This window comes from Excalfactoria chinensis, chromosome 8 (assembly GCF_039878825.1).
Source record: "Excalfactoria chinensis isolate bCotChi1 chromosome 8, bCotChi1.hap2, whole genome shotgun sequence".
Classification (NCBI taxonomy): Eukaryota; Metazoa; Chordata; class Aves; order Galliformes; family Phasianidae; genus Excalfactoria; species Excalfactoria chinensis.
In genome coordinates this window covers 10,921,630-10,949,009 of record NC_092832.1, presented here as the reverse complement: position 1 = coordinate 10,949,009, position 27,380 = coordinate 10,921,630, and the positions used below count along the sequence as shown (strand labels likewise).

Sequence of the window (27,380 nt, the reverse complement as noted above, 5' to 3'; positions counted from 1 at the left end):
AAGAAACAGCACACAGCCAACACTGCACAAAACAGCAGAATCTGATGATGATGAAGGACTGATCAGCCATATGCAAATCATTTATTTACAGCAATCCACTCCTATCACCTTCACAAGGGTAATTTTCACCTTATTATCACAGGAAGCTACAATAAACACTGACCTTTTTCAAGTTAATGATTTTACTTTTTGTAAACAAACATTTGGGTCAGCATTGCTACCCTAAAATGTTTTACTTATTCAATCTGGAAGAAGGAAATAAACAGAATCACAGGTGTCAGGGCTTTGCTTTAACATTCCATGACCTTTTTTTACAAGCCTTTCCAGAGAATGGCTCAGCAACTTAGGAGACAAACAGACACCTGCCTCTGTATGACCCTTAGCAATTGTTATCACTGTTGGCGATTAGAATTACTAGCAATAAAGAAAATGAACGTCCTTCGCAAGGATACCAAGGCAGAAACCTCAACAAAGTTTACAGGTATAAAATGGCTGCAGAATAAACTACTTTTTCTCTCTACAAAGAGCCTCCCAAGAAAATGCAAAACAAGGTTTACGTATCACTGTTCACAACACAACCATTTGTGGATCAAGCAGCACTGAGGAAAGACCCCGTAAGTAAATGGAAATGCTAAGATTTCAAAAATAATAAGCTGCATGGAATAAATACATTAATGACAAGGAGGCGTGGCTATACCTAAGACTTTTCCCCTAGCCTGCTTATTTTGCATAGAGTGGTACACTACATCCTCTGCACAGCAGATGGCAGGAAAAATCCTCATGCGTGAAGCACAGAAAGAGAGCAGCTTGGTTTTGTGATCTCTAGTGCTTCAAATGACACGTGGGCATAAAAACCAGCATAACTGGTACGCTTATTAGCTGATCTTCACTCATGGATAAATCTTAAAGCACATTACAATATAATTTGAAAGTTCTGCCTGTCAATACTACTCAGACATAGATTTCCAGGCACAAAACCATGGAAAACATAGCACTTTGTATTAGGAACTATTAGGAACTGAGCAGAAAGTATTACAAAGATAAAAGCGGTCACTGACATTACATGTATTAAAATTACAGTGCACATTTAAAGACATTCAATATGCGATGTCTTAAAATGTTTGCAAGGTATTTCAAACTACATAAAACAAAACACTCATCTGGAAGGCTTAGAAATTTCGAAGTATTTGATAACTGCAGGATAACTGAGGCAATCCACACTGGATGACAGCAGCAATCCTTAGTAACGTCACAGAATACTGTTCTATGTTAAGTTCATTCCATTTTACAACACGATCAATAAATTATTAAGAGTACAGAACTCAAACACTGTTTTGCTTTCCATGGGCTGTTTTTAGTTGTTAGAAAATTACCTTTTGCGTCAGTAACAAATTCTAGAACTAAGAAGATTATAAGGTGTCAGTTTGTGAGGACTTGATGTATCCAATGATAAACAAAAAGGTGGCAGTTAATCAAGATCGTTGCTACTTCAGCAACTTTAATTCATTTACTCACTGAGTAGGTAAGGAAGGAATCTTCACAACCAAAACAGATGATAACACGATTCAGAAAATAAAAGGAAAACTTCCCTTCATCACTACCTACAGAATATTTGGGGGCCTGATATAAAACGCCACAACGTGATTTAAAGAAAGTACATTAAAGTATAACTCATTTCTGAATGATATCAAGGGAGCCTCTAAATCATTAACTTTACTGCAATACTACATTGTACTTTGATCTCCATGTTACAACCAGCCATTCTTAATGCGCATGAGCGAGCAAGCTGATTTTGTTTTCAAATAGAAGAAAATCATGAATTAAATATAATCAGATACATCCAATTATCTCTTTATAAAGATCATTACGCATCTTAAAACACACAAACTGGGCAGCCTCTATTTCACTGAACTAACAGGAAAGCGCAGATACATTTATCACTTGTACTGTAAGTGTTGCTAAGAAACCACTTAACGATTCTCTTCTGTTGTCTTCCACACAAATTCTGTTTGCAGAATGTGCCACTGATAATTGATAAATGAACTGAGAAATCTCGGAAAGGAGCATTTGGTTGTAATTTTCAGTACCTCAAAGTATCTTGGCCAAAGAAAAACAATTTGTTAATCACGACATTAAGAGGGTAATTTTTCAGAAAATGAGGATTGCAGAACCTGCGAGCACTGTGTGCTCAAACATCTGAGCTGCACAAAACAAAACAAACTCCTCCAGTCTCAGTTCTATCTGGACATCAACTACAGTTACTTAATTAGAAGTCAGCAAATAAAGTGATGATCCGTAAGCTTTTTTTATGGTTATTATTTATACCTTGTGATGTAGTACTGCAAAAATATGTTATATGATGGTAGGAAAACATTTGTGAATGTGAACAACAATGAAAAAAGGTATCAAACACATGCTGAGCACCCTCTTTATAACACCTTTATTTTAGGCACAAGCGTATGGAATGTTCTAACAAGTGTTTGTATTATTTTAGTTTTAATCTGTTGGTGAGGTCTGTATAGTACGAAAAAACCCCACAAACCAACAACCATCACAGCATCCTAAAAGTGACCTTATAGCTCAGTATTACTTAGAAAAGAGTAAGCCTTATAATGAGGGTGAAGAGCATTAGAAAAGCCACATCACAAACACACTGTTCATAGCCCATCATGCAGTTCAACTTTTTATCCAACTTACCCCTCTTTTGAGGCTTCTGAAAGAAGGAATTCTGGGCTTCCCTGTTTTTATGTCACTCATGCAATAATGCACTGGTTCAATGGAGAATATGGGATACTGGGACCCATTAGGAGTACTGGATGTGTATAAACTAGTAGGGGTTAGGGGTGGGGACTGTGGCTAATGTGGAAATAAAGAAAGCAACAAATAAGCCAAATGTTCAAAGTGATTTTAAAATGAAAATTCTGTCTTATAAAAGCAAAACTTCCATCTATCACAAACACCTTTATCGTTTCACTGACACCTTTATGCTACCGCTGTGCGGGTCTTAAAAGGTTGCTGTCACAAATTAATCTCCAGAGACACAGGAGTACTTAAGAAAGTTCTAGACTCAACTTTCCTAAGATGTTAGAAAGATTCCAAACCTGTTTCTCTGTTCTGTTAGAGCAGGAAGCTCTGCTTTGTCCAACTTTAGTTACGGTCATTCGGGAAATTTGTGCAACTCTGCTCACATTTTTTCCCTACAGTTTGATGCACCTGACCAGGTAAGTTAGAAATAGAACTAGTATGTACAAGGAGAATGACCAAGAAAGAGGTCTGTGAGACCTCTGTAATCAACTGGACTTGCAGAATGGCTGCACGGCATCCCTAACCAACACCATTGCTAGAACCTGCCCTGCTTCCTTCCTCCCCTTTTTAACAACTCTTGATGGTGTGTTTGCCTGCCCTGCTCTTGCTGCTTCTGCCTGTTTCCATCTTTCCATTTTCACTGTTTCACAATTCATTCCCTTTCCCAAAGGCTTTTCTGTCTGACAACATCAAAAAATAGGTAAGCATACATAAAGAAGTCAAAACCAGCCACAGTTCAAGCTAAATGAAGGCCCAAATGCCACCACAAATAGCTCAAATACAGTAAGTTAGTACTTTTAATTTGGTTTTCTATTAGCTAATATTTTGAAACACTTTAATAATGTTACACATTTATATTCTTATCGGAAATATTAAAAGTAACATACTGTTTATATAAAATATATACAATCCCAAACATATTCCGATATAATCAATCCCCTCCTGCCCAAAAATAAAAACTGAACATAATCTTCCATTTATTTCGGGTACTTAAGGAAGAATATGTAGAATTTACACATATCTGTGTGTCTGTGATTCCATATAGGAAATGGGATGCAGCACTCGTAGTCACCTCTATGATGTGAACAAAGTGGCGAAAAGAAGGAGCAGGGAAACAGTCCTGGCAGCTTCCTTCAGCTGTCATCATGCTGCAGAGTATCTAATATCTACAGTAAGCATCCAGACCAGAAGCACATTTAGATGGTCCCTGTCTGTGGAAGGGAGTAAGTATGTGCGTGAGCACACATGCAAAATTCTTGGACAGAGGGCTTATTACCAAACTGGTAGTGCTGACTGCAGCCAAATAAAGGTGGTAACATGCTGAAATGATGAACTACTATCAATCATTAATTATGCTGCATGAAGGGAAAAGAATCAGTCTTCATTTTAACACAGCTGCAGTTACACATCACATATTGAGGAAGAGAAAAGGAATCAGCTGAACCTTTTCTGCAAAGATCTGCCTGCTTGGAATACTGTCAACTGGAAAATAAATCCCAGCCCTCACAAGTTGTACGAATGGCCTTCTAGTGTGGCAGAAACCAATTTGGAGCATTAAAACAATCTCACCGAACTACCAAGTGCATCATTAGAAAGACTCACCCACATGCTCTAATACTAGCTAAAATCCTAGCATAAAATTTAACTATGTACCTGCTTTCAAGCTTTTCTTAAGCATGGGCGTATTTTTACCTTTGCCATAGTTATATTTGCTCTGAGATATTCACCTGCATGGAGCTTCAACAGTATGTTTGATCAGCTAATTACTCTGTTTTAGTGCTTTCAAAACTAGCACATTAAATTAAAGAAATGCACTATTCCTGTTGATAAACACAGATAAAACGTGATTTTTTTTAGAATTAAAGAGAGATCTGAAGCCTGCCTGATTCCAAAGCACAGAACACACCCCCTCCATTTCTTTTGCTTAATTTTACATTCAAAATCAGCACTTTTTCTATGAAATCACAGAAGGTTTTTACAGCAACTCAAAAAAATTAGAGAAGTTGGAAGCTACTTTTGTTTACTATATTTCAACCTACGTAGAACATCAAATAACGAATAAAAACCATGACTGGACACAGATCACTAGAACAGCAAAACTTCCTTCCACGAAAACCTCATTTTTAATATGATAAAAGCATCCAACCTTACTCAAATTGTACATCATCAAAACACAGTGGAGGACAAGGAGAATTAAAACAAACTATTCCCAACGTACTCTGAATCGTCACATTCTAATTTTCCAAATAGTAATTGCAGAACTGTTACCTTTGGTTTTTTTCCAAATAGCCACAGCTTTCCTTTTGCTTTGCCCACTGTAGTTTTTGAATCAATTCTCATTCCTTCCTGCTTTGGTGTACTGATGGTTCCATCAGAGATAGTTCTGTAAATATTCTGACTGTAGTCTTCGAATGGAAAATCTCCAGGAGGTTCAAAACCAGATTTGAAGCAGTCTATCACTAGCTGGGAGTCCTGAACGGGACATGAGTGAGTTTAAAAAGAAAATCAAGCAGTCATCAAGAGAGCAGAAGAGAGAAACAGCGACATAAACTTTCCCTTCCAGTGCACAGATGCACGGGTGGAAAACAGACAGGACACAGAACGCAGGCTTTTGGTCTGAAGGTAAAGTATGCTCCTTTTTTTTTCCCTCAGCAGAACCCAGCAAACAGTTCCCAGGTTCTCATTAATTTAAAGCAGGGCAATGGTTTATACCCACATTAGACTCCATCTTTTTAGACTTCATCCCATTTAATGCCATGTACCAGAGAAGATATCAACCATGCTGGTACACTGGAATGTTTCAGGATATGCAAAAACACGTCCAAAATCATATTTGATGTTAAACATCTTCAGACCAAACAATAAAATATGAAGAGAGAGAACAAATACCAGTAATACAGGAAGCAATCATTTAGACTAACACTCTTATGGCAAGTAATTGAAAACATATATAAATACACACAATTAAGTCATTTTCCTCTTCTCTCCCACTCTCCACATATCAATTCAGTTTCTAATATGCATTTCCTAAGTAGCTCAGTTCTACTTACCCTATGTTCATCAACCGATTTTGCTGCAAGGATCATCCCCTCTAAACACTTAGAGATGATTGGAATAACCTTGCGCTCAGAGTCAGCAAAGCCTTTGTAACACTCGCTAAGTTTGATAGTCCTCCTTTCATCCATTTCTTGAAGTTGCTGCAAGCAGAAGAAAGATAAACACTTATGGACGTTTCTTCCTCATCCCGACATCTGCAGTTACTGTGCTCAGCACAGTGCAGTATGGAATTTCTGCGCCTTCCCCGTATTTTTAGTTACCTGACAAAACAGCCTAATTAAGTTTTTAAAAAGGGGGTCCTGTCAGACACGGGCTGGAGATGCCCGTAACAGAAATCAAAGAGTTTATATTTTTTAATTTAATATTTTTTTATTTAGTGTCTGGAGGACTGAACTTTTTATTGCTTATTTTTAAAGCCTGTGCAAAGTGCCGACAGCCTCCTACTTGATAAAAAACGTTCAGGCAAAAGTGGGAACTGTAGTGATGAAATTCTATTCCTTTCTGTATCTCCTCACTGTCCCCCTTCCAAACAAGCTCCCTGCTAGTAGCTATATCCAACTGAAATCTCATCGTCTTTAGCTCTGCATTTACTTTTATCCTCTCCAATAAATACCTACGGTTAACAAAAAATATGAAAGGTTCAAAATATTAAAATCATACGCATTTAAACTTTCTCTTTCAAATACAAACCATTTCCTTCACAAGTGTGCAAGAAAATAAAGAAAAAAAAGATTACCATTATAGAAGATCTGTAAAATAAAGTCTACAGGAACACAACAGAAAAGAACAAATTAAAGAGAAATACTAGTAAGATAACAGACTGTAACCTTTCACCTAAATTAACATGGCAAATGAAGAGAAGGAAACAATAGGCAATAAATACATAAACAGGTCACCAAGAACGGGTTAAGAAGATGGATCTTTCCTGTATCTATTCTAACAAAGGCAGATATCTCAAGTAGTGTCTAATTTCATCAGTGAAACAAAGCAACAACCTTAGACCTGCTAAACGCCTCACTTGCAAGGAAATAGTTGAGAAAACGTTGTCCCAAGAGAAAGCAGGAGCCGGCCTTTCTGCTTATGCTGGAGACTGTTAGAAGACACAAGCCATTCCAACACTAGCAAAATGGGACAAAACTGTTCCTCCTGGGACTTCATTACAATTATTCCATCGGTGTTAATGCCAGATATTCTACAGTACTGCTTACCACTTAAAGTATTTTACAATTCCTCAATCAGCCATCAAGCATTCTGAAATTGATACACCTTCAAATGGACTCAACATTTTTACTTTCCTTCCACTTCCACACTCCATGTACTCCACACATCTGTGATATTTCAGAGAGTTCAGTGCATTGCCTTTAACAGTGTTCAAGCAATGACCACTTGGGTGTGGGGGAGCACTTCTGCCTCCAGATCTACCCAGTCTAAACCTGCTACATGAGACACATTAAACCACACTGTCACTATTAGTTATGTGCTTCCCTACATCTCTCTGAGTCAATGCATGAACAAATACAGAACTAGTGATCAAACTTTGCTAGAATTTGCTTTAACATTTGCTCTCATACAGATGTCCAAAATTTCATCTTAACTGTCCTGTTCCATTGGTATTTCAAATCTTATAAAACCTTCATAGAAAATGAAGTTATTTCCAGTGCAACTCTAAGCATAATTACTGAAAATGGAAACTCTTTTAATAAATGTCAACTGCATGATATTATGTTCATTTCTTGATAAAATTATCTACTATTGTACTGAAAAAGAGAAGTTGGACATTTTAAGTTCTACTTTCCCTTTAAAAAACGCCAGTCACACATACTTCATTATTTTACCTTGTAAATCTGAGGAATGACAATGTAGTAGTGTTTGTGTTGCTCGCCATTAAAATTCTGTAGTTGTGCAGCATATTCATTTTTGTTCTCATCAGCCATGTGTGTACGCAGGTTTAACTGCTGCTTAGCCTAGTAAGAAAATGTGGTTGGGTCAAACACATCTTGAGCTTTTCAGTGATACACAGCAGTATTATAATTAATTTTGCCATTATGTAAAATAGCGACCAAAGCCATCATCAACACATAGATCTTTACAATAAAAGGAATGTGAGCCTTAATTTATACAGACAGCCAAGAGACCTGATTTGTTACACAGAGAGCAAGTAGAAGTTATTTAAGCTCCCTTAGCCACACTGCTTAAATACATATGCAAAAACCATAAGACTGGACTACATACATACTATAAAATACCAGATCCCAGTGAGTTTGCCTACTGAGGGAAGAAAACTGACTCAGCATCATCTCAAGAATGAAGCACACTCCATGTACATTTTTACCCTTTGATTTTGCACACAATAAGCAAGCGTATTTTATACATAATTTTATATGAAGGATGCTGTTCCAGTATGATAAATGCACAAAGCTAATATGTTTATAAAAAAGAGACAGTATAAAACAAACATGGCACTGCTCTTACCTTTTCAACATCAGCCTTTGTCGCATTAGTGTCATTGTCCAGTCTTTCATAGCTTTGCTGCGCCTTCTCTGCCTCTCTGCATTCTCTCTCGAATTTCTTTTTACTCTACAAAAGCCACAAACTTACTGTTTCATCAGCTACATCCCATTTTAATTTTGCACAGCAACTCTGAATTTTAAATATCAAAGCTTCCCTTTAAGACCTTAAATTCCCTGGGTGCCTTTAAGTAAATACACTGTTAACATTATTTAGTATACCTGACATTCAATAATTCTGTCTGCTTTCAAAGTAACTTGTGGGGAAAACTGTTGCAGGTTGGGAAATCAGTAACTGTAAAGAGGAACAGGTAGCAGATGGTTTGAGTACTACTCTTCTGCATTACAGCAAAGTCAGGCAACTGAGGTTAACACGTCCCTTTTAAAGGGCTCACTCTGCACTCAAAAATACAGCACACAGAAGACACTTGATGGTTTGTGGTGAACTCTGGGGATTATCTGTCTAAAAGGTAACAGCACCTTGAAATACCACACCTGCTTCCACTCTGATCATCTGACCATGACTTAAAACTGCTTGACCTGATACTGAACCAAGACATCGATCATCTGAGTTCACAACAACAAAACAGAAATTCAACTTTCCAGTTTTGCTTCACAACAATCTGGATCAAAGATGATAAATTTCAAAAATCCAGAAAGAGCAAAGGATCAGAGTGCACGGTGAGCATCCTGATCTGCATCTTGTAATCCTTAAAAGGAATGTCTGTGATTTATTCTAGAGAAAAATACTTTCTGCATTTCTCCGTAAAAGTCTAATCCTGCCTTCTGAAAGGGTAGCAGCCTACAGCAGCAGACTACAGACTCAAGTCAAATACAGCGACTTAAGATTTCACCTTCACAGACATAAATCATCCCTACTAATTACTCTCTAACCCAGTGAGAAGCCGCCCAAGTCTGTACCCATTGTTTAACCAGATTCCTTTCCTCTGCATAAACACCAAGGCTTTATGTGCACACACTGGCTGTTTACGAGAGATTTTTATGTTCTTTTTAGCAGTTAACTACAAACACATTGGAATGCAGTTTGAGTGTTGCTAAATCTGATCTGGTCATTCAATGATGTAGCTAAATGTTAAATTCTAAGCAAGGAAGATTTTAACATTTCCACTTACAGAGTCTTTTTTCCTAATTAATAATAAACAAAACACAAACTCACATTATCCATCTGCTTCCAGCACATGTCCAGATATTGTTGAGCCTTTCGTCCTTCCTGGAGATGCTAAAATAATAAGTTTGATTTACATACATTCAGTACTGTTACCATTACCTAGTTTGTGCTCTGTTGGCACACTATTACACGCTTCTAGCACGTTACCTGTACTCTTTTGAAGACATCACTATATGCAAGAACAGTACCACATAAAAAGAAAATTATACTGGCAAAAAAGCTACCAGTAAGCAATCTCCCAAGATCTTCATCCTCAGGTTTTAGTAACTGTTAACAGTACATAAAAGTACCACAACAGCTTTAAACATATATGAATGTATTACGAAACCTACTTATTGCCAAGTTCGTGAATTGGGGTAAACAAATACATCAGTTCATTCAGAGGCATGTCTGATTTCATATCCCATTATAAAATCAAGATATAGAAATTACCATTTTTCTCTCAGTTTTCAGATCATGTGAGTATCTCATTAATTCTCCATAGACTCTGTGTCCCATTTCTTCTGCAACTACTTCGCGTTGTCCTGCATAGTCATTCAGCTCATTAAGGATGTTAAAAAAGGCAATACACGATGTAAACCTGGCAGAGAGCACATACACACAAACAGACAAATACCAGAAGTGAGACAGTTTTGAGTTTGCTTCTTTTTTTTAAATAGATTTCCTTTAAGATAGTTTGTGTTCCTAATTAAAAAGAAACATCAGATATATTTTACAATAAACCTTGTTTTAATGCTGATTGAATTACAACAAACCAAAGTTGGGAAAGCCTACGTTGAGCCTAGCATGTACTATTTGTTGCAACATCTCTTCAAATACATTTTATAAGAAAATAGATTTTTGTGGATGCAAAAGAAAGAAGAAGAATACTACCTGGAAAGCCCTGTAGTATAGTGGTATCTCCTAAGCTGCCAACTGAGAGGCCTGAGATTGGGAACGGATACATACGTCCCTAGGCCTGGAGGCTGAACTTGTTGCAGAGATGATGTACTTGGTAGTCTTGAGGGTGGAACATGCCAATCATACCACTCATATGCATCCCGATGGATGATCTACAGAACAAGCTTGCTATCAGCTCTGAAGACAGCTGCCTGTGTGCCTGCCCACCTCTTGGCTGGAAGTAAGGTGCCACTATGGCTGGCACTAAAAAGGGGGGAAGAGGAGGGGCAAAGGGTAGAAAATGTGTGTGGAAGGGAAGAAAGAAAAAAAAAACAGGCACCACATTAAAATATACATCTTTCTCTCTTTAACTGTGGAATACCTCCATCTCCATTGGCTTGGCTTTGTGCAATTTAAACACCATCCTAGAACCAGATTTCCTGTTCCCTGTAACCCAGGATCTTTAAACAGAGTCAAAAGAGATAAGAGGAAATCCTAGTGTGGATTTCCAGGTATTCTGTGCACAGCATGTACTCTGGTCACAATGTGAAACAGCCCACATTCTTTCATTCATGTTTATCTCTGAAGGAAACAATGTATTACGCTTCTCTAAATAAAAAAGGTAATGGATAAGGACTGCAGAACAAGCACCTCTTCATATAACTGTAGAGGAGCAGTTTACGCCAAACAACTTTATGATTATTTATCATTCAGACTTATTCTGTCTCTGGAGTCAGGGAAAGACAGCAAGCTTAAGAGGCATAAGCTCTTCTTGCCAAGGTCAAGGCACTTTCATTTACTATTTTAGTTTACTCACAATTGAACACCTCACTATGCTGCAGGGAAGACTATCACATTAGGAAAAACCACAGCCCAGTGGGAAATCACAGCTCTTCTATTAAAAGTCCAAACCAACAAACAACAAAAACCCTGGAACAAACTCCTGTTGGACAAAGCACACCGCAGTCCTTATTTCTTATACACAGAACTTTAGGCGCACATTTTTACCTGGGTTCCTCATCTTTGGATGAACGTTTAGGACAGTACTTCTTGACCAGATTTCTAGTAAGGAAGAAGAACAAAAGGATGTTATTTTAGAGGGTGTTTTGACAAGACGAACGCAGAGCAAGGTGCATGAACAAATAATTCCTTTCCAGTTACACCATTTTTGAATCTGTGTCCCCTTAACCTAACACAAGACTTAAGACATTGGAAACACCAGATTTCGGCCACTTTGACTTTATAAGCATTTTAAAATGTCTAATCCACAGAGACCAGACATAAAGTATTGTTTATTTAACAGGTTTTTCATATGTATATGTAAAATAAGCTAACAAATAAGAAAAAGGCAAATACATGGTCACTGTTTAATCACACACATCTTGGACACTGATAATCATGAACCCATGGAGGTTTTCTCCATGCCTGAACTAAGTTTTGAATGTACATTCAGATCAGTAGTTTTAACCACAATACCTCGCAATCTTCAATGAGTGTATTTCCAGAACACAAGGCAACTTCCCTCTTAAAGAAGCACGTTACATTTTGCCCTACCACCAGTTTTGTGAGTACTAGACTTTGGGTAACAAAATCTCAAGAAGAGGATCTATGGACCCAGTGCTTTATACTGTATCACAGCCCAATTATTGCCAAGAACACCAACAGGAACTTATCTGTTTAACATACAATGCAAACCCTTAAGCAGACAAACCACATCTACTCCAGCCTAGAGCACAAAGAGTATGTACAGAATACACCACTGCACACCTCATCCCAAGTCCTGTGATGAACGTGACACTAAGCCATACAGTTTTCAAGTTGTGATGGATGTGAGGGAAGGAGAAAAACGTGCAGCATCTTTTTTTCAAGTTTTCATCTCTCTGTGAGCCAACCTTTTGCTTCTAACCATCGGAGAGCACACTTTCTAACGCACAGAATTCTGTCCTGATGTAAAATACTTTTCTCACAGCAATTCTCTTAAAATTCTTGAAATCCAAGACACTATTAATTCTTCTAGCAACTTTCAATTGTCATTTTACAATTACATGAGAACTACATCAGACTTGCATTAATTATAACCTTATGACAGTTTTCCTTTCCCTAGGGGTGTTACTTTACAGGTAATAAAGAATCACAAAGCATTTCAATTGCTGGAGCAAACTGTATTTAAAGAGATTTACTACTCTAATTAAATAAACCAGCACATAAAGATCCATGTTCACCCTCACAAAATTTCTCATATTTTCCAAATATAAGAACCAGATCACTAAAATCTAGCTAATAAGGTTCAAAGTGTAGAACAGATCGCCCATTATGGATACCTCTCCTTTAAATTAACCGCGACGTGTTTTTAAAGTGAGAATTAACTTCCCATAAAACAAGGCATGCCAATTACTTGCTTTAAACCCATAAACAGAAGCAACAGAATGCTGACAATTTTTACCATACATCTCTAATAAAATCATACCTCCCATTAAAAAAAAGTTCAAGATGCAGAAAGTCCACTTTGAGTCAGTCAAGGAGGCATTTTCAAAGTGTGTTCCTCAGCAATGAATCTGGGTTATGCAAATACTGGTTCTGGTTTTTTAGTTGGCATGGAATATGCTTCATTCAAACTTCAGCTTTGTGTAAAAGAACAATATTGTGCAATTCAACTATTTTACACATCCAGCCAAGGAAGGAATCAGGTACAAAACGTCAACTTTTAGAGCTGCTATACCAGTTGCACTTTAAATGGCCTTTAAATATAACTTTTCCACCTGTCTGTCCAGTAATAATGGAGTCAACTGGCCTTTGACATCTTAGAGTAATTCCTAATTAGTAGTCAAAATCCATTACTAATCTAATCTAAACCAAAATACTTTCCCCTGGAAGCAGCCAAGCAGAAGGGTTGGATTAGGTGATCTCCAGAGATTTCTTCCAACCTCTGAAATTCTCTGATAAAAAGCAAACAGCATCTCCAACACTACAGAATATTGTATGAAACAAAATCTTGCATGTATGTTTTCTATCCCGTTCCCACTGGCTGCCTGTGACTTCATCACTATGAACTACGAGCCATTCCATCATTAAAACATGAGTTTTAGACCTGCCTTCATCTAAAATAACCTTGTGCAATTTCCCATCAGGTTATTTGGAAGTCACTATCTCTAAAGTACAGGCTCTATCTCTAAAGTATAGTGGGAGACTATGTTCAAACATGAAGTACGTAACAAAATATGAGCTGGGGAGTCAGGGGAAAGCTTGTATCCCATGTTTCCTTCTGTACACTCAGGCTATGGCCAGAAAGAACCACAGTAAGATCGTCACATCATCTGCACATCCATTCGTGCACTAAGAATAAACACTGACTTTTAAAAATGCATCTACAAATTGTGCAGCAACTTTCTCACTAGAGTTAAAACAAGGATTGTTCTTTTCTCCATCATCAGAATCTACTGCCTACTTGGTAAGGAATAAAGGGACAATTTCTGATTGTAAAATTCAAAAGATCAAAAAAAAAAAAACTCACAGCCCAGTGATCTAATAAACTTAGCTAAGTAACTTTCCCATGTTTCACTTTCCCTTACACTTCTGCATTGCTACTCAGGGCTCATTAATGACTGGCAAACTCCTGAAATTCACCTTATTAATATTCAGAAGGTGAACCACATCCCAAGCACACAAAGCTGTAGCTAAGCAACCATGCAAGTCTTTTCAAGGAGGATTTTCAGGGGTGTTACAAAGAGAAAGTAAGCCACTTGAAAAAGCAAAAAATAAAATAAAATCCACTACCACAAACAGAGCTAAAGCTGCAAAAGAGAAGGGCTTCAAGGTCCAATAAACAATACAAAGTACAACCACCAAAGTTAATAAATAAAAAGTGGCTAGCAAATGCAAAATTTCTAGCTAAAGGAAAAAGCAGCGTTGACTTGAACAATGAAGCAAAAATGGGTTGTGTTTGTTTTTGTTTCTTTTACCAGTGAACAACAGCATTTAGAAAGATCTTATCTTTACCTAAACATAGAGCCAAGTATGGCTCTGGACCAGTTTCTCCAAACCATGGAACCTTCCCATATGTCTACAACAGCAATTAGAGTAGTTTACATCTTTAAGCACACCTCTAAAGCAAAACAGCAGTGCCAAGGGCTCAGCTCTCACACTACCAGTTTCTGGAGGTTTTAGTCCAGTCCAATTCTAGCCAATTTCCCTGAGCTAAACACCCACCAGTATCTACAGAATAGGTGCACTTCCCACAATTCAGATTCACTGGAAAGAAACCTAGTTTGTCTGTTTGCAGACTCTTCCACAAGAGAACCAGATCATAAGTGGGTACAAATCACCTGCTTTGTTTTTAAAGACCATTCCTGCCCCAGAGTAGCAGATTCACATAAACACGTTCTTCTAGAACAGCTGAACTGACCAAGTTTCAGCTTAAACTAAGGCTAGCCGATTTGGAGCAGGAGAAACTACAAACGTCTCCCTACTCACAGTCAGATTTGTACTGATCCCCCAACCACACAGATTAACTTCTATATGTACGTATGTATGTACATATCTGCACATATAAAACATACTGAGTAATACATATACATACCTATGCACTGGTTGATAAATTAGAGAAGAGTTTTAAAGCCACAAGAAATCAAGCGCTTACTTCATCAACTAGTTCTTGTCACTCTGCCAAGTTGTCCTATTTAATTCTGCTGTAATTGTTAGGTGACAAAACACAGACCTACCAATAGAATATGAATAACTTTGTCCCTTGCTCATGAGTATATATCGCACTAAGTTTAGCAGTGATCAAAAATGAGCAGCAGTCTCTGATGAGCTCCCCTTAGCAGATCAACACCCAGACTCAACAACTGAGGTAGGATTTTTAATACCACCCAGTAATTTTGGTCGACATGTTGGAGATGATGAAGGTCTCTGAAGAAACAGCACGAGCTGGTTCTCTCAGAGCACAAGTCCTTCCAGAAAATGGATAAAACAGTCTTTGAGTGCCTCTTTTTATATCTAATCCGAAGGCCAAAGAACAAACTCACAAGTATATTGGGCCAAGGCAGCATTATAGGTATCTTATAATTTAATTCAAAATAAATGCAGAATCTTCATTTTCCTTCAAATTTTCCTTTAATTTTAAGCAAAGAAGAAAATGCAAGTAACACATTGGAGCAACAGTACTGTCAGGTTCAAAAGAAAAAGGCAAATGTAATTGCAGACCATCAGAACTGAACCATATCTATTGGATCAATTGCTCTGTGTTTCTTTAGGGAAGTGCAGAGGGATAACACTTTAATACTCAGGAAATAAAGTCTACAATTCTTTCACCTCCTGAATGACTCACATCTAGAAGAAGATTTCATTCAGCACAACATTTGGCTTTGCAGACCCTGTAATTTTATCAAATTCTCTTCTCAGTATAAGTTGGCCACAGGATAACACCACTGAGAAAGCAGCCTGGACTACATTGCTCATTTTAAGTCATGCATTCTGAAGTTTCAAAAAACACCTAATTAATACATTTACATTATTTATAGGCACGTACATAGGATGTCTACGTTTGTACATTTATACAGAAACATGCTAATGAACTCAAAACTCAGTTTTATTAAGTCAAATAACAGAATATAAAGAATGGGTGCAGCAGGATCAACAGGGCACAATTTGTGCCTAGGTAATAGCTGTGACACCTGTTGATATCGAACTTCTACAGTGACTACATCATCCTACAAGTGACTGTGAGCAAACTTACAATTCTTTCTTCAGAAATGAATTTTCAAGTGCAGTAAGAACTTAAAGGCATTTCACATGGACACGTAGGGCAGTGATTTCAAATAGGTTTCTGTGAGTGCATATCAACATACAGATTGGGTTAAAGGAATGACAGTGAACTTGATTCAGTAACATCATGTCAAAAGAAAAAGCTTTTGACTAAATAAGAATTGGAGTTTCCAAAGCTTGGAATCATGAAGAAAAAACCTGCCACAGCCATATTTAAATAATCATCCACCTAATTTCTCAGCTTCAGTCAAAGAAAGATACCTGAGAAACAAACACGTAAGGACACACGTCTTCATTCACGCCACCAAATTCATGTTTGAGCTTACACGCATTTTAAATCACACCCCAAGATTCTACGTACAGAAATGCAGGAGCTAATTTTCAATTTGACTAGATGGATGCACATATTGATATCTTACTTAGAAAAAACACCACTTAATGGTGTGCAGAAAAAACTAACAAAACCCATGAAAAATACATTTGCTCAGATCAATTAGGAAGGTTACAATTTTAAAGAGAAACGCTTTGCTAGTTCAAGAACAACCAACACTATTTACTTAAACCAGCAATTAAAAAAAGTTGACCAAATTCAGAAATCTTATTCACCAATAACCCTGTTACCACTGTAACCGAACGTTAAAAAGTATGGAACTCCTACAACTTTGCAAGTGACCGAATGCTTCGGGCAGAACCAAAAGGGGTAAACCCTCACAAGTGTTTTCTATGTGATAACCTGGTAGTAAATAAAATAGAATTTCACCTCACTGCTTTTCAGCAATAATGCTGATCAAAAGAAGCATCTGAGAATTCAATTACAGAAGTCATCCCAGTGCCCAGTCATTAGGCAAATACTACATCTTTTTTCCCCCCTATAATAAAATAGGAACAAATTAAGCAGCTGTATAATCATATTTAAATATATGATTCTACCATGTTCTCCCTAATTCTCATCTCTGTAAATCAGTAACAGCCTATAATAAACCCGACACTCCTTGTGTCAACACAATATGCTAGTTGAGAACAAAGCTACACAAAACTCAGGATACTTCTTTTGAGATTAAAAAGAAGAATTTATGGTTGCTTTTTTCAGAACAATGCCTATTTCAAAGACAAAACAAACTTCACAGTTTTTCTTTTCTGTCCATATTGAACATATCTTGAAAAGTTACAGTTTTTCATATTTTTTTTCTTGACATCAACAGCTGTGTATCAACTTGTGAGAACTCTGTCCCATATACTGTTCCTAGCTCACAAGTTATCATTTCTGCAATTACCCAGCAGCCACAAACCATCAGTTTCAGCATCAACTGAGTGTGTTCATTCAAACACCTCTTCATATGCTCTATGTGCATCACTTGCTTGCCATCTCCTTAAAGACTTGGAACAGCTGCTGCCACCTGGAAACATCTCATTGCTAAGCTGTGACAGCATACAAAAAAAAACCTTAGGCAAGGGTTTACGCTGAGTGTGAGTTTCTGCCAGGATGTAGACTCTGATTTGTGAAAACTCTTATGAAAAAGTAACTCAAGTTCACATCTTCAGTTTAAGTCTATGAGAATAAGATCCAACCAACAGTAAATACAGAACACCAGAAAAAAATAAAATGAAAAAAGCACAAAGAAAATCTATACATTCCCAGCATTGAAACTCTGTATTTCTCACTGATCTTTTAATTTCCTTTTAATTTCCCATCCGAGTACGAGTACAGCCAGAGAACTACCAAGAGGTGAGCACTTTCTATACTGTTTATGTACCTCCTATGTAAAGACATAAGAAGCATCAGAGTTCATTATACAGAGATTCTCAGCAGCGTGTTTGTCAGGTTGTATTCCATTACAAGAGAAAAAAATGAAGATAAAACCAAGAAATTGCTATCAGAGATATTAATATCCAGCTTACAGGCCACATGCTGCTAGCATTAAAATTCACCAGAACCACAGTCTATCCCTATGATCTTCTCTCTCAGAACTTCTAAGGAACCATCTGCAGGATGAATAACTTTTCAGGAGATGAAAACTTCACAGATCTCAGTTTCCCATGGGGCCTCATGACTGTTCCCTTTTACACAGTTAACATCAATGAGTGTCCTCAAGAGAAATGACAGTTGAAAACAAGGCACAATCACAAGACAACTCACAACTAACCATCAGTTCTCTCCCATGGAAAAGCCAGGCAAGAATACCCAATAGTTTATTCATGAACCTGTCTACTGGCAGAAAATCAGTCACCTTGTTATGTGTGTACTGTCCAGACCCTCACGGGCAGCAGGCAGGAAGTGCATGCATGCACCGTACAAGTGTGCAGCAAGACCAGTGTTTCCCGAAGCTGTCATACTTACTGCATGTACACAAGCAGCCCAGCCATCTGACAGGAGTACTTGACATAACTTGCTTTTCAAAAATGCTTTGAGAAAAATCAAAAGTTTTACCCAAAAGAATAAAATGCTACACAGAATACATTTCTCATTTCTAATCATATCCTGGAGCGCTAATATCAGTGTGCTAGCTGCAGAAAATGAACACTTATAGAAAAAGCAAAACGACATCTCTTCATAATATTTAAGGAAACTGAGTAGACCCATGCAAATAAAACATTTTCATTTTTAAACAGACAACTCAAAACAGATCAAAACTACACTGTGAATTAGTGCTGTGCATGCTTCAAACTTTCCTTTACTTCCTGAAGTTCTTCTATGACAGCTTTGGAAAAGTGGCATTTATTTCCTTCAGGAAAAACAATCCTTCAGTAAAGTAAGAGCATATTATGTTTGGTGAAAATACCCTACTGGGTCAAAAGTAACTAATACAGAAACCAAACAGAAGACAACAGCCACCCTCCCAGCTCTAAACCTCTTAAACATGTTTATGAGGAAGGATTCCTCAGCTCTGTATCTGGTTGCCAATGATGAGATAATAGAAGACACCACCAAACAAAAGCTGCTGATAGCAGTTTTCATTTGTCAAGGGCCTGGCAACAGCTTTAGCTAAGTCCCCAGAGGAACACAAGGATAACAGTTAAAGCCAATTCCATAGCAGGATCTTAATTTAAATCTTGCTCTTCGAATACCACGTCTTTTGGTTTAAAAAGAAATAAATAAATCCCACTTCATTCTGGCACTTCTAGGCCATTTTATTGCTACTGCACTTCTTGTATGATCTCCTTCTATAGGAGGGGAAACTCCAGTTAGACCTAGATTATATTTCATTTGGCAACAACAGAAAGTGAACAAGAGAGATAAGAAAGGGTCTGAATCAAAAGGGATGACTCGCTATGGAAAGGTCATCTTTTAAGGACATGAAGATCATCTGCTTTTTCAAGTTTTCTCAATGACTTCAATCAGATTTCTAAACAAAATGCAATGAAGCTCTGGCCAATTCGACATAAGAAGTTAATTAGTAGTAGAGGCTTGAAGCTGGCTGAACAAAGAAAATGTAGATGCAAAGAGTAGGTGGGAGGGGTAGGAGAACGGAAGGGAAAACAAACAAGGAAGCAAGCACACACCCCAACATAATTTTAGTTTAGGTTGCTAAAGAAGATCCTGTCTGCATAGAAACAATTAATGATTTAATTCACTCTTTAAATGAAAAAAAAAAAAAAAAAAAAAAAAACAAAACACAAAAAAACACCAAAACTCTTAAATCATGAAATTGCACAGTTGCCCATAATCTGATTTTAACTGGTAAGACCCTTTTAAAAATAATAATAAAAATAAACTTACCTGAGTTGTTTTGCATAGTTTTGCTCAATTTCTATCCTTTCTTTTACAAATTTTGCGTATTTCTCCAAGAAGTCAATGCCCCACTGTGTATGCTTGTCTAAGTTATCGAACTGATCCTTAAAAACAAAAGGAAACAAGAACATCGAGAGTGAGTCTAAGAAGTGCACCAACACCAGAAACAACATGTAATTCATGAGCTGCGCTTTGAAGGAATGCTTGCTATTTGAACTGCAGTCATTAAAATTACAGACCAGTCTGAAGTATGTATGCACACGGACCACATACAGGAACACAAAGCCGTATGCCCAGGCACCGATCAAGCTCTTTCTCTGAAAACAGCTCTGGATGTCTTCATTTAAGTTGTATACAGCCTTTCATCGCTTTCACAACACAAATGCACCTTCCTCCCCCCCCCCCTTTTTTTATTTTTTTCATTCACAAGTGGAAGTTTTCCACTAATTAAGACATAACCAGAGATAAGCATTAGGTAACTAACAGACTGCTGGCCAACTAAAATGATGTACTTTTAAAAAACAAACACAAACAGCAGGAATTTTGTTTGACACGAGAAAGCAATTCCACTCACTGAAAAAAAGATAATGTAAATGATAGCTGCATGACTAAGTCGGGCATAGGCAGCATATGAAAAACACTTATTAAAGTAAATCTATACACAAAGTGTATCATCAGTTCTAGCAAGAGATTCTAAAGAAAGCAAACCTTAACCATTACAAATGTTAGAGGAAAGCAAATGCACAAAGTAAACAGGAGGACCAAAGATAAACTTAACTTCAAGAAATAAGTGGTGATTATTAATAAATGATCCCCAAAACTCGTCTTTCACTGTATTCTGTACTGATTAACATTACTGACCAACTGATTTCACAAATAAGTTTCAGAATACACAATCAGGGATGATGGCTTTCCAAATATTTTGCTCCAATGAAAAACTGAGTACATTTGACATGTCACACTTTACAGAAGTATTTAATCACTGTCAAAGTGCCACAAACGTTGCCACAACTCTGTTCCTTCATCTGATTCTATAAAGAGTAGGCTCTGAGCAAAGACCATTTTGTAGGACTATACCATAGCCCCTGAAGGGAAGAAAGAATTTGTTCCCTCCCAATATGAGGATCACACATAGAACATACATAAGACAATGAGAATGAAGTGAAAAAGAAAGCTGCTCTAACGCAGGGCTCAAAACTAAAAACCTGCTGCTTATCTTCACCACTCTTTACATACCTTCATATTAGTGCAGCTCCCCCACTATTACTGATGCCTACAGAATTACTCATGAATGCATTAATGACCTGGTAGATAAGCAATGGAAACCCTGATTCAGTGGGCCATTAGTCCACCTTTTGCTGGAAGGGGCAAAGGACTCACCACTATGTTCTCTTCTGAAACAGCTTCACAAAGCCAGTTTGCTTGCAGTCTTCTGTTGACGCCCAATTATATTATGCATTATCACTGAACAAAGCATACAATATGATGCCTGAAATTAATACTTTTCACTTTAGGAAAAGCAACAAATTAATAATCCACAAAACTGCAAGTCTGAAGTAATCCAACCGAGAAATCCAACTGGGGCTGACTATTTAACTCAATCTCATATTGTTTGCTGAATTTATACCTATGAGTTTCTCAAATGAACCTTCCTTCCTGCATCCACAGTACCGCAAAAGATAAAAATTCTCAAACAGAGTCAAGTAATTAAACATTTTAAGTTAAATTACAAAGCAACTACTTCACATATTATCATACCCTTAGATGGTGTTTGTATGAAACACTGCAGCTTGCTTTTCTGATTATTTTTTAACTTTAATGAAGACCTTGAATTAAGTTCAAGCTGGTCAACACTTTACATCAATGAGATTTCTCAGGGTCAATTTATTGTTTATTTATTATTTTTTAACTTTCACTGTTTGTGCAAAGAACTATTAGACCTGCTATATTAGAAGTTATGGAAACCATGACCTATTACTGACAAGTTACCTTTCCCCACCTGTCTTCAGCACAAATTAATTATAAAATTGTATTTTAATTAGAGAGAATGCTACAGTAATCTAATTTGGACAACACATTTCAGGTTTTCTGATCCTTGAAGCCTGTTCTGTGCCTTTGTCCTTTCCTTTCCCTTTTGTCTCTATGCATTCCGGCTTCCTTTTCTCTCAGTATAACAACTCTTACATTTTACTGGCTGAACTAATTATCACTTCTCTTCCTGCCTGCTTCCTTTTATAATTATCTATAAGGACTTCCAATCTTCTCTTCTTGCAACTGCAATCTGCTTCCTTCTATCAGACAGACTAGAACTACTTCCAGCTAAACAGCAGCTTGCTTTTCTAAAACTTCCTGTTACTTTTAAATCTAAAAACTAACAAAGGGCTGTTCTATATAGCAAACTAAATACAAAGCGTCTTTTTTTTTCTTGCTCTTTACAAGTTCTGTACAGAAGCTTCCAAACAGACAACCCTGCAAATTACACTTTATTCCTCTCCGAAAGTATTTACGCATTGAAGAGAGTGGAAGAAATGAGTCTGTAAGCAAAGTTACGTTTGTTTGTTTTTCCCGATCAGTGGGGACTTGACAGCCACATCTTTTCAAAGATGATGGAGAGTGGCTTTGCAAACACATCAGCCAGTTGCTTCAAGACCCTGCGATGCAAGTCATCTGGCCCCATAGACTTACAGAGCATTCTAAGCCTGTGCTTTTCCCTGCAAATATCTTCTCAGGCCAGCAACAAAATAACTGCATTGGGAACTCTCTCCTGTCAGGTCTGCCAGGTGGGGATGCCGTGTTTGGCAGCTAGCAACTCCACAGGCATGACAAACTCCTGTCTGCCACTATCTAGGATGGGATGGGCATCTATCAGACAGAAAAGAAGAAGAAACATCTGTGGCTGCTTCTGAAATGAGCAGTCAGAACTGGAAAAGAACTATGTTCTGCATTTGGAGATCAGCTGAAAGACAAATAGGTAAATACTGACAGTATTATAGTACTACAACAAACTGTTCACATTTGGAAATACAAATACTGACACCAATTTCAAGGTAGATTAAGCTACGATCCAAGGAATTAATGAAATACTTCTGCAGAGGGACAAACCACCTCTTTCAGAAGCTAAATGCTGTTGAATTAGCTCAGCCATCTCACAGCACTCCACCACTTGGTTGAAGACACGATTCAACATTAGAGACTACAGCTATGCACTCCAGGTCACCCATGCCACTGACCATATCCGCTGGACTAAAGATGAGATACTAACAGCATTAGGTTTCTGCCAGCACAGCAAACTGACTGTCCCAGACCACAGTCAGACATTTAACAGTCATGTTAATAAAAGAGAACTGATGAACAAGCTGCCAGAAGGAGTTCCTCAACAAATACTGCTATTTGGCCAGCTTGTGAATCACATCTGAAGTTCTTCATTTAATGCACAGGCATCTTCATATCAAGTGAGTGACGTGTTTACTATACCATCACCTAAATGTAAGAAAAGAAAACCTTAATTCTTCCTGAACTTACCAGTAGGCCCACCTACTGGACCTGCTGGCAGGAAAGTTGGCAAGCAGGAAAGTGGTCAAATGGTACTAGTAGACAAAAGCATGAATAGATTTTAGTCCTAGTTGTGTCACAGGAACCAGAAAGACTTCTAAGTTTAACTATAAATTAACTAAATGTGATATGATGCATCACAGTAAAAACATATTACTGTTTATATAACGTTTAAAGATGCTGTTGCTCACTGTAAGAAGGACCTGGAGAAAATCCCACCTCTACAGCAAGACTGGAATAAAACAAGATTATACAGCATTGTGGCTCTGCATCAATGGAGCAGAAGAATCCTAAACTTCCTACGTGACCAACAGCCACATAAGGTCTCAGGTGAAGCAGTGCTGTATGAAATGAGTGCACAACCACATGATTTATGTTAGCCTGTAAACAACCTGAAAAAATAGGCAAACATCTGGCTTGGAAAACTACGCTGCAAGATTTAGACTTTTCAAAAACTGTATAAAAAAAAAAAAATCACTTTGTTCCTTAGTTAGAAAAGGTTGTTGTTAGAACATGGTTCTAACCTTAATGTACAACACGAACATTTTAGCATAGTCCTAAGCACCACTGAGAAAACTTAAAACATAATACTAACAAATACCTCTCTAAAAATTATACATATTTCAACAATATCATTAAAAACACATCTCTAGAAGACCAAGTGAGCAGGTTGCTTTCCAGTTCTTGCATACGTGACCTACCAAACTATTCTTGCGTTCAAAAGCATCACTCTAGTTCTAAAGTGGAAGCAGCAAAGAGATCTTAGCAGCTGTCAGCTTTGTCAGAGAAGGGTTAACCTAAGTTCCTGATCTGACCAGACTGGCCCAGCATCTAACAAGCAGACCTACTGCTTTCCCACCCCCACCCTCCCCCACACACACTGTAAGGAATGAATTTAGGACAGTGTACTCAAGAAAAGAAGGGAGTGGTATAGATGTTACAAACCAAAAGGGTTTTCTGAAAGGAGGAGGTAATTAGCCTGGAATTAAATAGGCAAGGGGAGAAGTACAGAAGAAACAACAGGGTCAAGCTATATGTTTTGTAATGAGATTATTATTACAAAATACCCAGGTGTCCCACATCATCAATTCAGAAGAAAAGCTTCACCAGATTTGCTGCTCAGTGTTGCACTGCAGCTGCCTAACACTGCTTTGTAGGACACATTCATTACTTACCAAGTAAGCTCCATCCCTTACGCATACACACACTATGCTGCACAAGCTGTATTTATGGTCATTCAACTGTACGACCATGAAACCCAGTTTATGCAATTTAGTGAAAGTTTTAATGAACTGAAATTTTGACATGGATAAAGTAACTACTACCTTGCATATAACTTTGAGTCATAGTTCTGAAGACGCTAAAATCCAAGCATATAATGATAGCAAGTGATACAAATTTAAAACAAGGAAGTACTTTCTGCCAGCTGGGGAAGGAGGAAGAACAAGGGAAAGAGTATCAACTTCCCTGTAATCCAAGTATCGCTTCCTTTTATTTGCTTGCTGTTCAGCTACATAGCAAGTTCTGAAAATACAGCTTCTAACTGACATAAAAACCAGATAGTGTTTATCAAGTAGTGTGCACAAATCCCACACAGAAGTCAACCTGATGTACTTCACATTTGAAGTCACATTTAAGTCTTACTTCAGTGGAATAAACACAAATAAACTGTTTGGTTTATGTTTTATCATTCTGCTTATGTTTCTGACAATTAGGATAAATCTAGCATAACAGCATCTGTGCACAAGTCAAGTACTGATATGAGCAGCAGAACTGACCGGACAGCTTCAACACAGAAAACAAGGCATACCCCTTCTAACTGTCCTTGGATCTTTAACAAAGGTACAGCTTGTTTGGAATGTTAATCTTGTCTCACCAGTTCCTTTAAGTACCTTTCATGGCACTACCCCTGAACAGTATGTAGAAAAGTTATGAACACATAACATACAATTTGTAACACAGAAACAAGGCGAACACATGCTGATATTAACTTCTGGATCAACACAAGAGATGTGATTAAAATACTCAGCAAACATTCTGAATGTTGAACCTTCAGGTAAACTTCAGTCTTTCCAACACAGGCACAAGAGATCTAGACAGCAACTCCTAATTTAGCACAGTGTAAACTGTTTCAACTAATGTCACAGTTTCCCACCATAGATACATTGTAACACAGTGAACACCAATAGAATACAATGTGTTCAAAGTCCATGAGTACACCCCAGCGATAAGAGGAAAGCATAAACCTTAGCTTTGCTGCTCCTCATATTCAAAAATGACAAGCGTACTAAATCGATTATCAGTAAATCTGCTCTTTGATATCAGAGTATGATACCCCTTTAACAGTTCTGACTTCTTCAATTTCATTTAACAGCGTTATTAGACTCTGTTGTTCATGAAAGGCTGCAAACGTTAAGAGAATTAATCTCTACAGACCCAGATCAGAGCAGGCCTGCTTCCTGCTAAATGGGAGCAGAAACGGTTTGATAATTCAGAAGATCAGAGATCACAAAGGACAGGTGAGGCAAGCAGCCAGCAGAGCCAGGAGGCCAGCCTGCTAACTCACCATGTGCTGTTGGTCAGCAGGACAGAGAAGGGGAACTTTCAACACCCTGTCCTAAGGTGAATTTCCCTTTCAGAATCACCTGTGAATGTTCCAGCATTCAAAAGGAAGAACAGAGACGCCACACCTTTTTCCCTTCATGAATACCTTTGAAAACAACAGGAAGTGTTTCTCCAACTTGACTTTAAAACCAGATGCACATACTTAACAGGGCAGTAAATGAGAACCTTCCTATCTTCTTTTCAATATTATTTCAGATAAAGAGGAAGCCTGCAAAACAAACAGCCCACCACCTATGTATTTCCTATTTCACAGGGGAATCTACTGCATTTATTGCTTCTAAAGCAACATTCACATAACATTAACATAACTGAATAAAGAATTTAAATTAAAACCAGATGTCACTACTGGCATCTTTAGAACCATGGATTTTTTCAGCTTCCCAATTCAGATAACTAACGTTACAGCGTAAGATGATTCTGTTCCATATCAATTGAACTCAAGTTTTTAGGATACAAGCCCAGAAAATATATTGCAACATTCTTTCATGCTTCACTGTAAGTGACTTCAGGATCACAAATCGTATTACACAAAATACATTGTTAATATTATCCACAGAAAACTGCAATATAAATGTATTTTATGAGCTCAAAGAATACAAATGCTGTGCCCCTTCCAGGTTAACAAGCTATTGTCTTCCCTTGCCAAATACCTAGAATTTCACGGAATGTGATCAGTGACATAATTTAACTGCAAGCATATGCATTCTGTTAGAAGACCCACGTTTTTAAAGCAGGAAAAAACTGCAGTACAGCATATTTAGACACTGAAGCTGCATATACAAAAGTAGAGCACAAACTCTGGGGTACTGAAAAAAAAATAAAACCAACATGTTTTTAAACTGTCAGAACGACATTTCTCAGTCTAATATATATACAAAACTCAGACTCAAAACATCTTGATTTCATACAGCTTCTGTCACCCAATGTAACAATTACATCAGTAAAACATTCCACAAAGCTGTGGGAGCTCAATATTGAAAGTAAGCAAATCTACAGCATGATCAGTGCAAAGATACAAACGTTTCCTGAAGCAATCACTTTCAGGACAGAAGTGAGACTTCCAGAGGAATGGTTTCACATTGAAAACAGAGGACATCTAGAGTAGGTGTTAGGAGGAAATCCTTTACACAGAAGGCAGTGAGGCACCAGCACATCCCAGAGGAGCTGTGGGTGCCCCAGCCCTGAAGGTACCCAAGGCCCACCCGTGGCAGGCCTTGGAACCAGATCTTGAAGGTCCCTTCCAACCCAAATCATTCTATGATTCTGTGAAGTA

The 27,380-nt window shown here is 37.7% G+C and overlaps 1 protein-coding gene across 6 annotated transcripts in view; it reads right to left on the bottom strand.

Moving 5' to 3' along the window:
- Positions 1–27,380, bottom strand: part of FNBP1L (formin binding protein 1 like) — a 48,463-nt gene that overhangs the window by 7,566 nt on the left and 13,517 nt on the right. For 3 of the 6 annotated variants that reach the window (XM_072342695.1, XM_072342693.1, XM_072342694.1), the window contains exons 2-10: positions 19,919–20,034; positions 11,446–11,499; positions 9,991–10,138; positions 9,547–9,609; positions 8,335–8,439; positions 7,698–7,826; positions 5,856–6,002; positions 5,074–5,277; positions 2,698–2,856 (exon numbers count right to left, since the gene is read on the bottom strand). In XM_072342695.1, coding sequence (XP_072198796.1) covers positions 2,698–2,856; positions 5,074–5,277; positions 5,856–6,002; positions 7,698–7,826; positions 8,335–8,439; positions 9,547–9,609; positions 9,991–10,138; positions 11,446–11,499; positions 19,919–20,034 — 1,125 coding nt within the window. The remainder of the gene's footprint in view (positions 1–2,697; positions 2,857–5,073; positions 5,278–5,855; positions 6,003–7,697; positions 7,827–8,334; positions 8,440–9,546; positions 9,610–9,990; positions 10,139–11,445; positions 11,500–19,918; positions 20,035–27,380) is intronic. The other 3 variants (XM_072342699.1, XM_072342696.1, XM_072342700.1) reach the window with 1 other exon arrangement.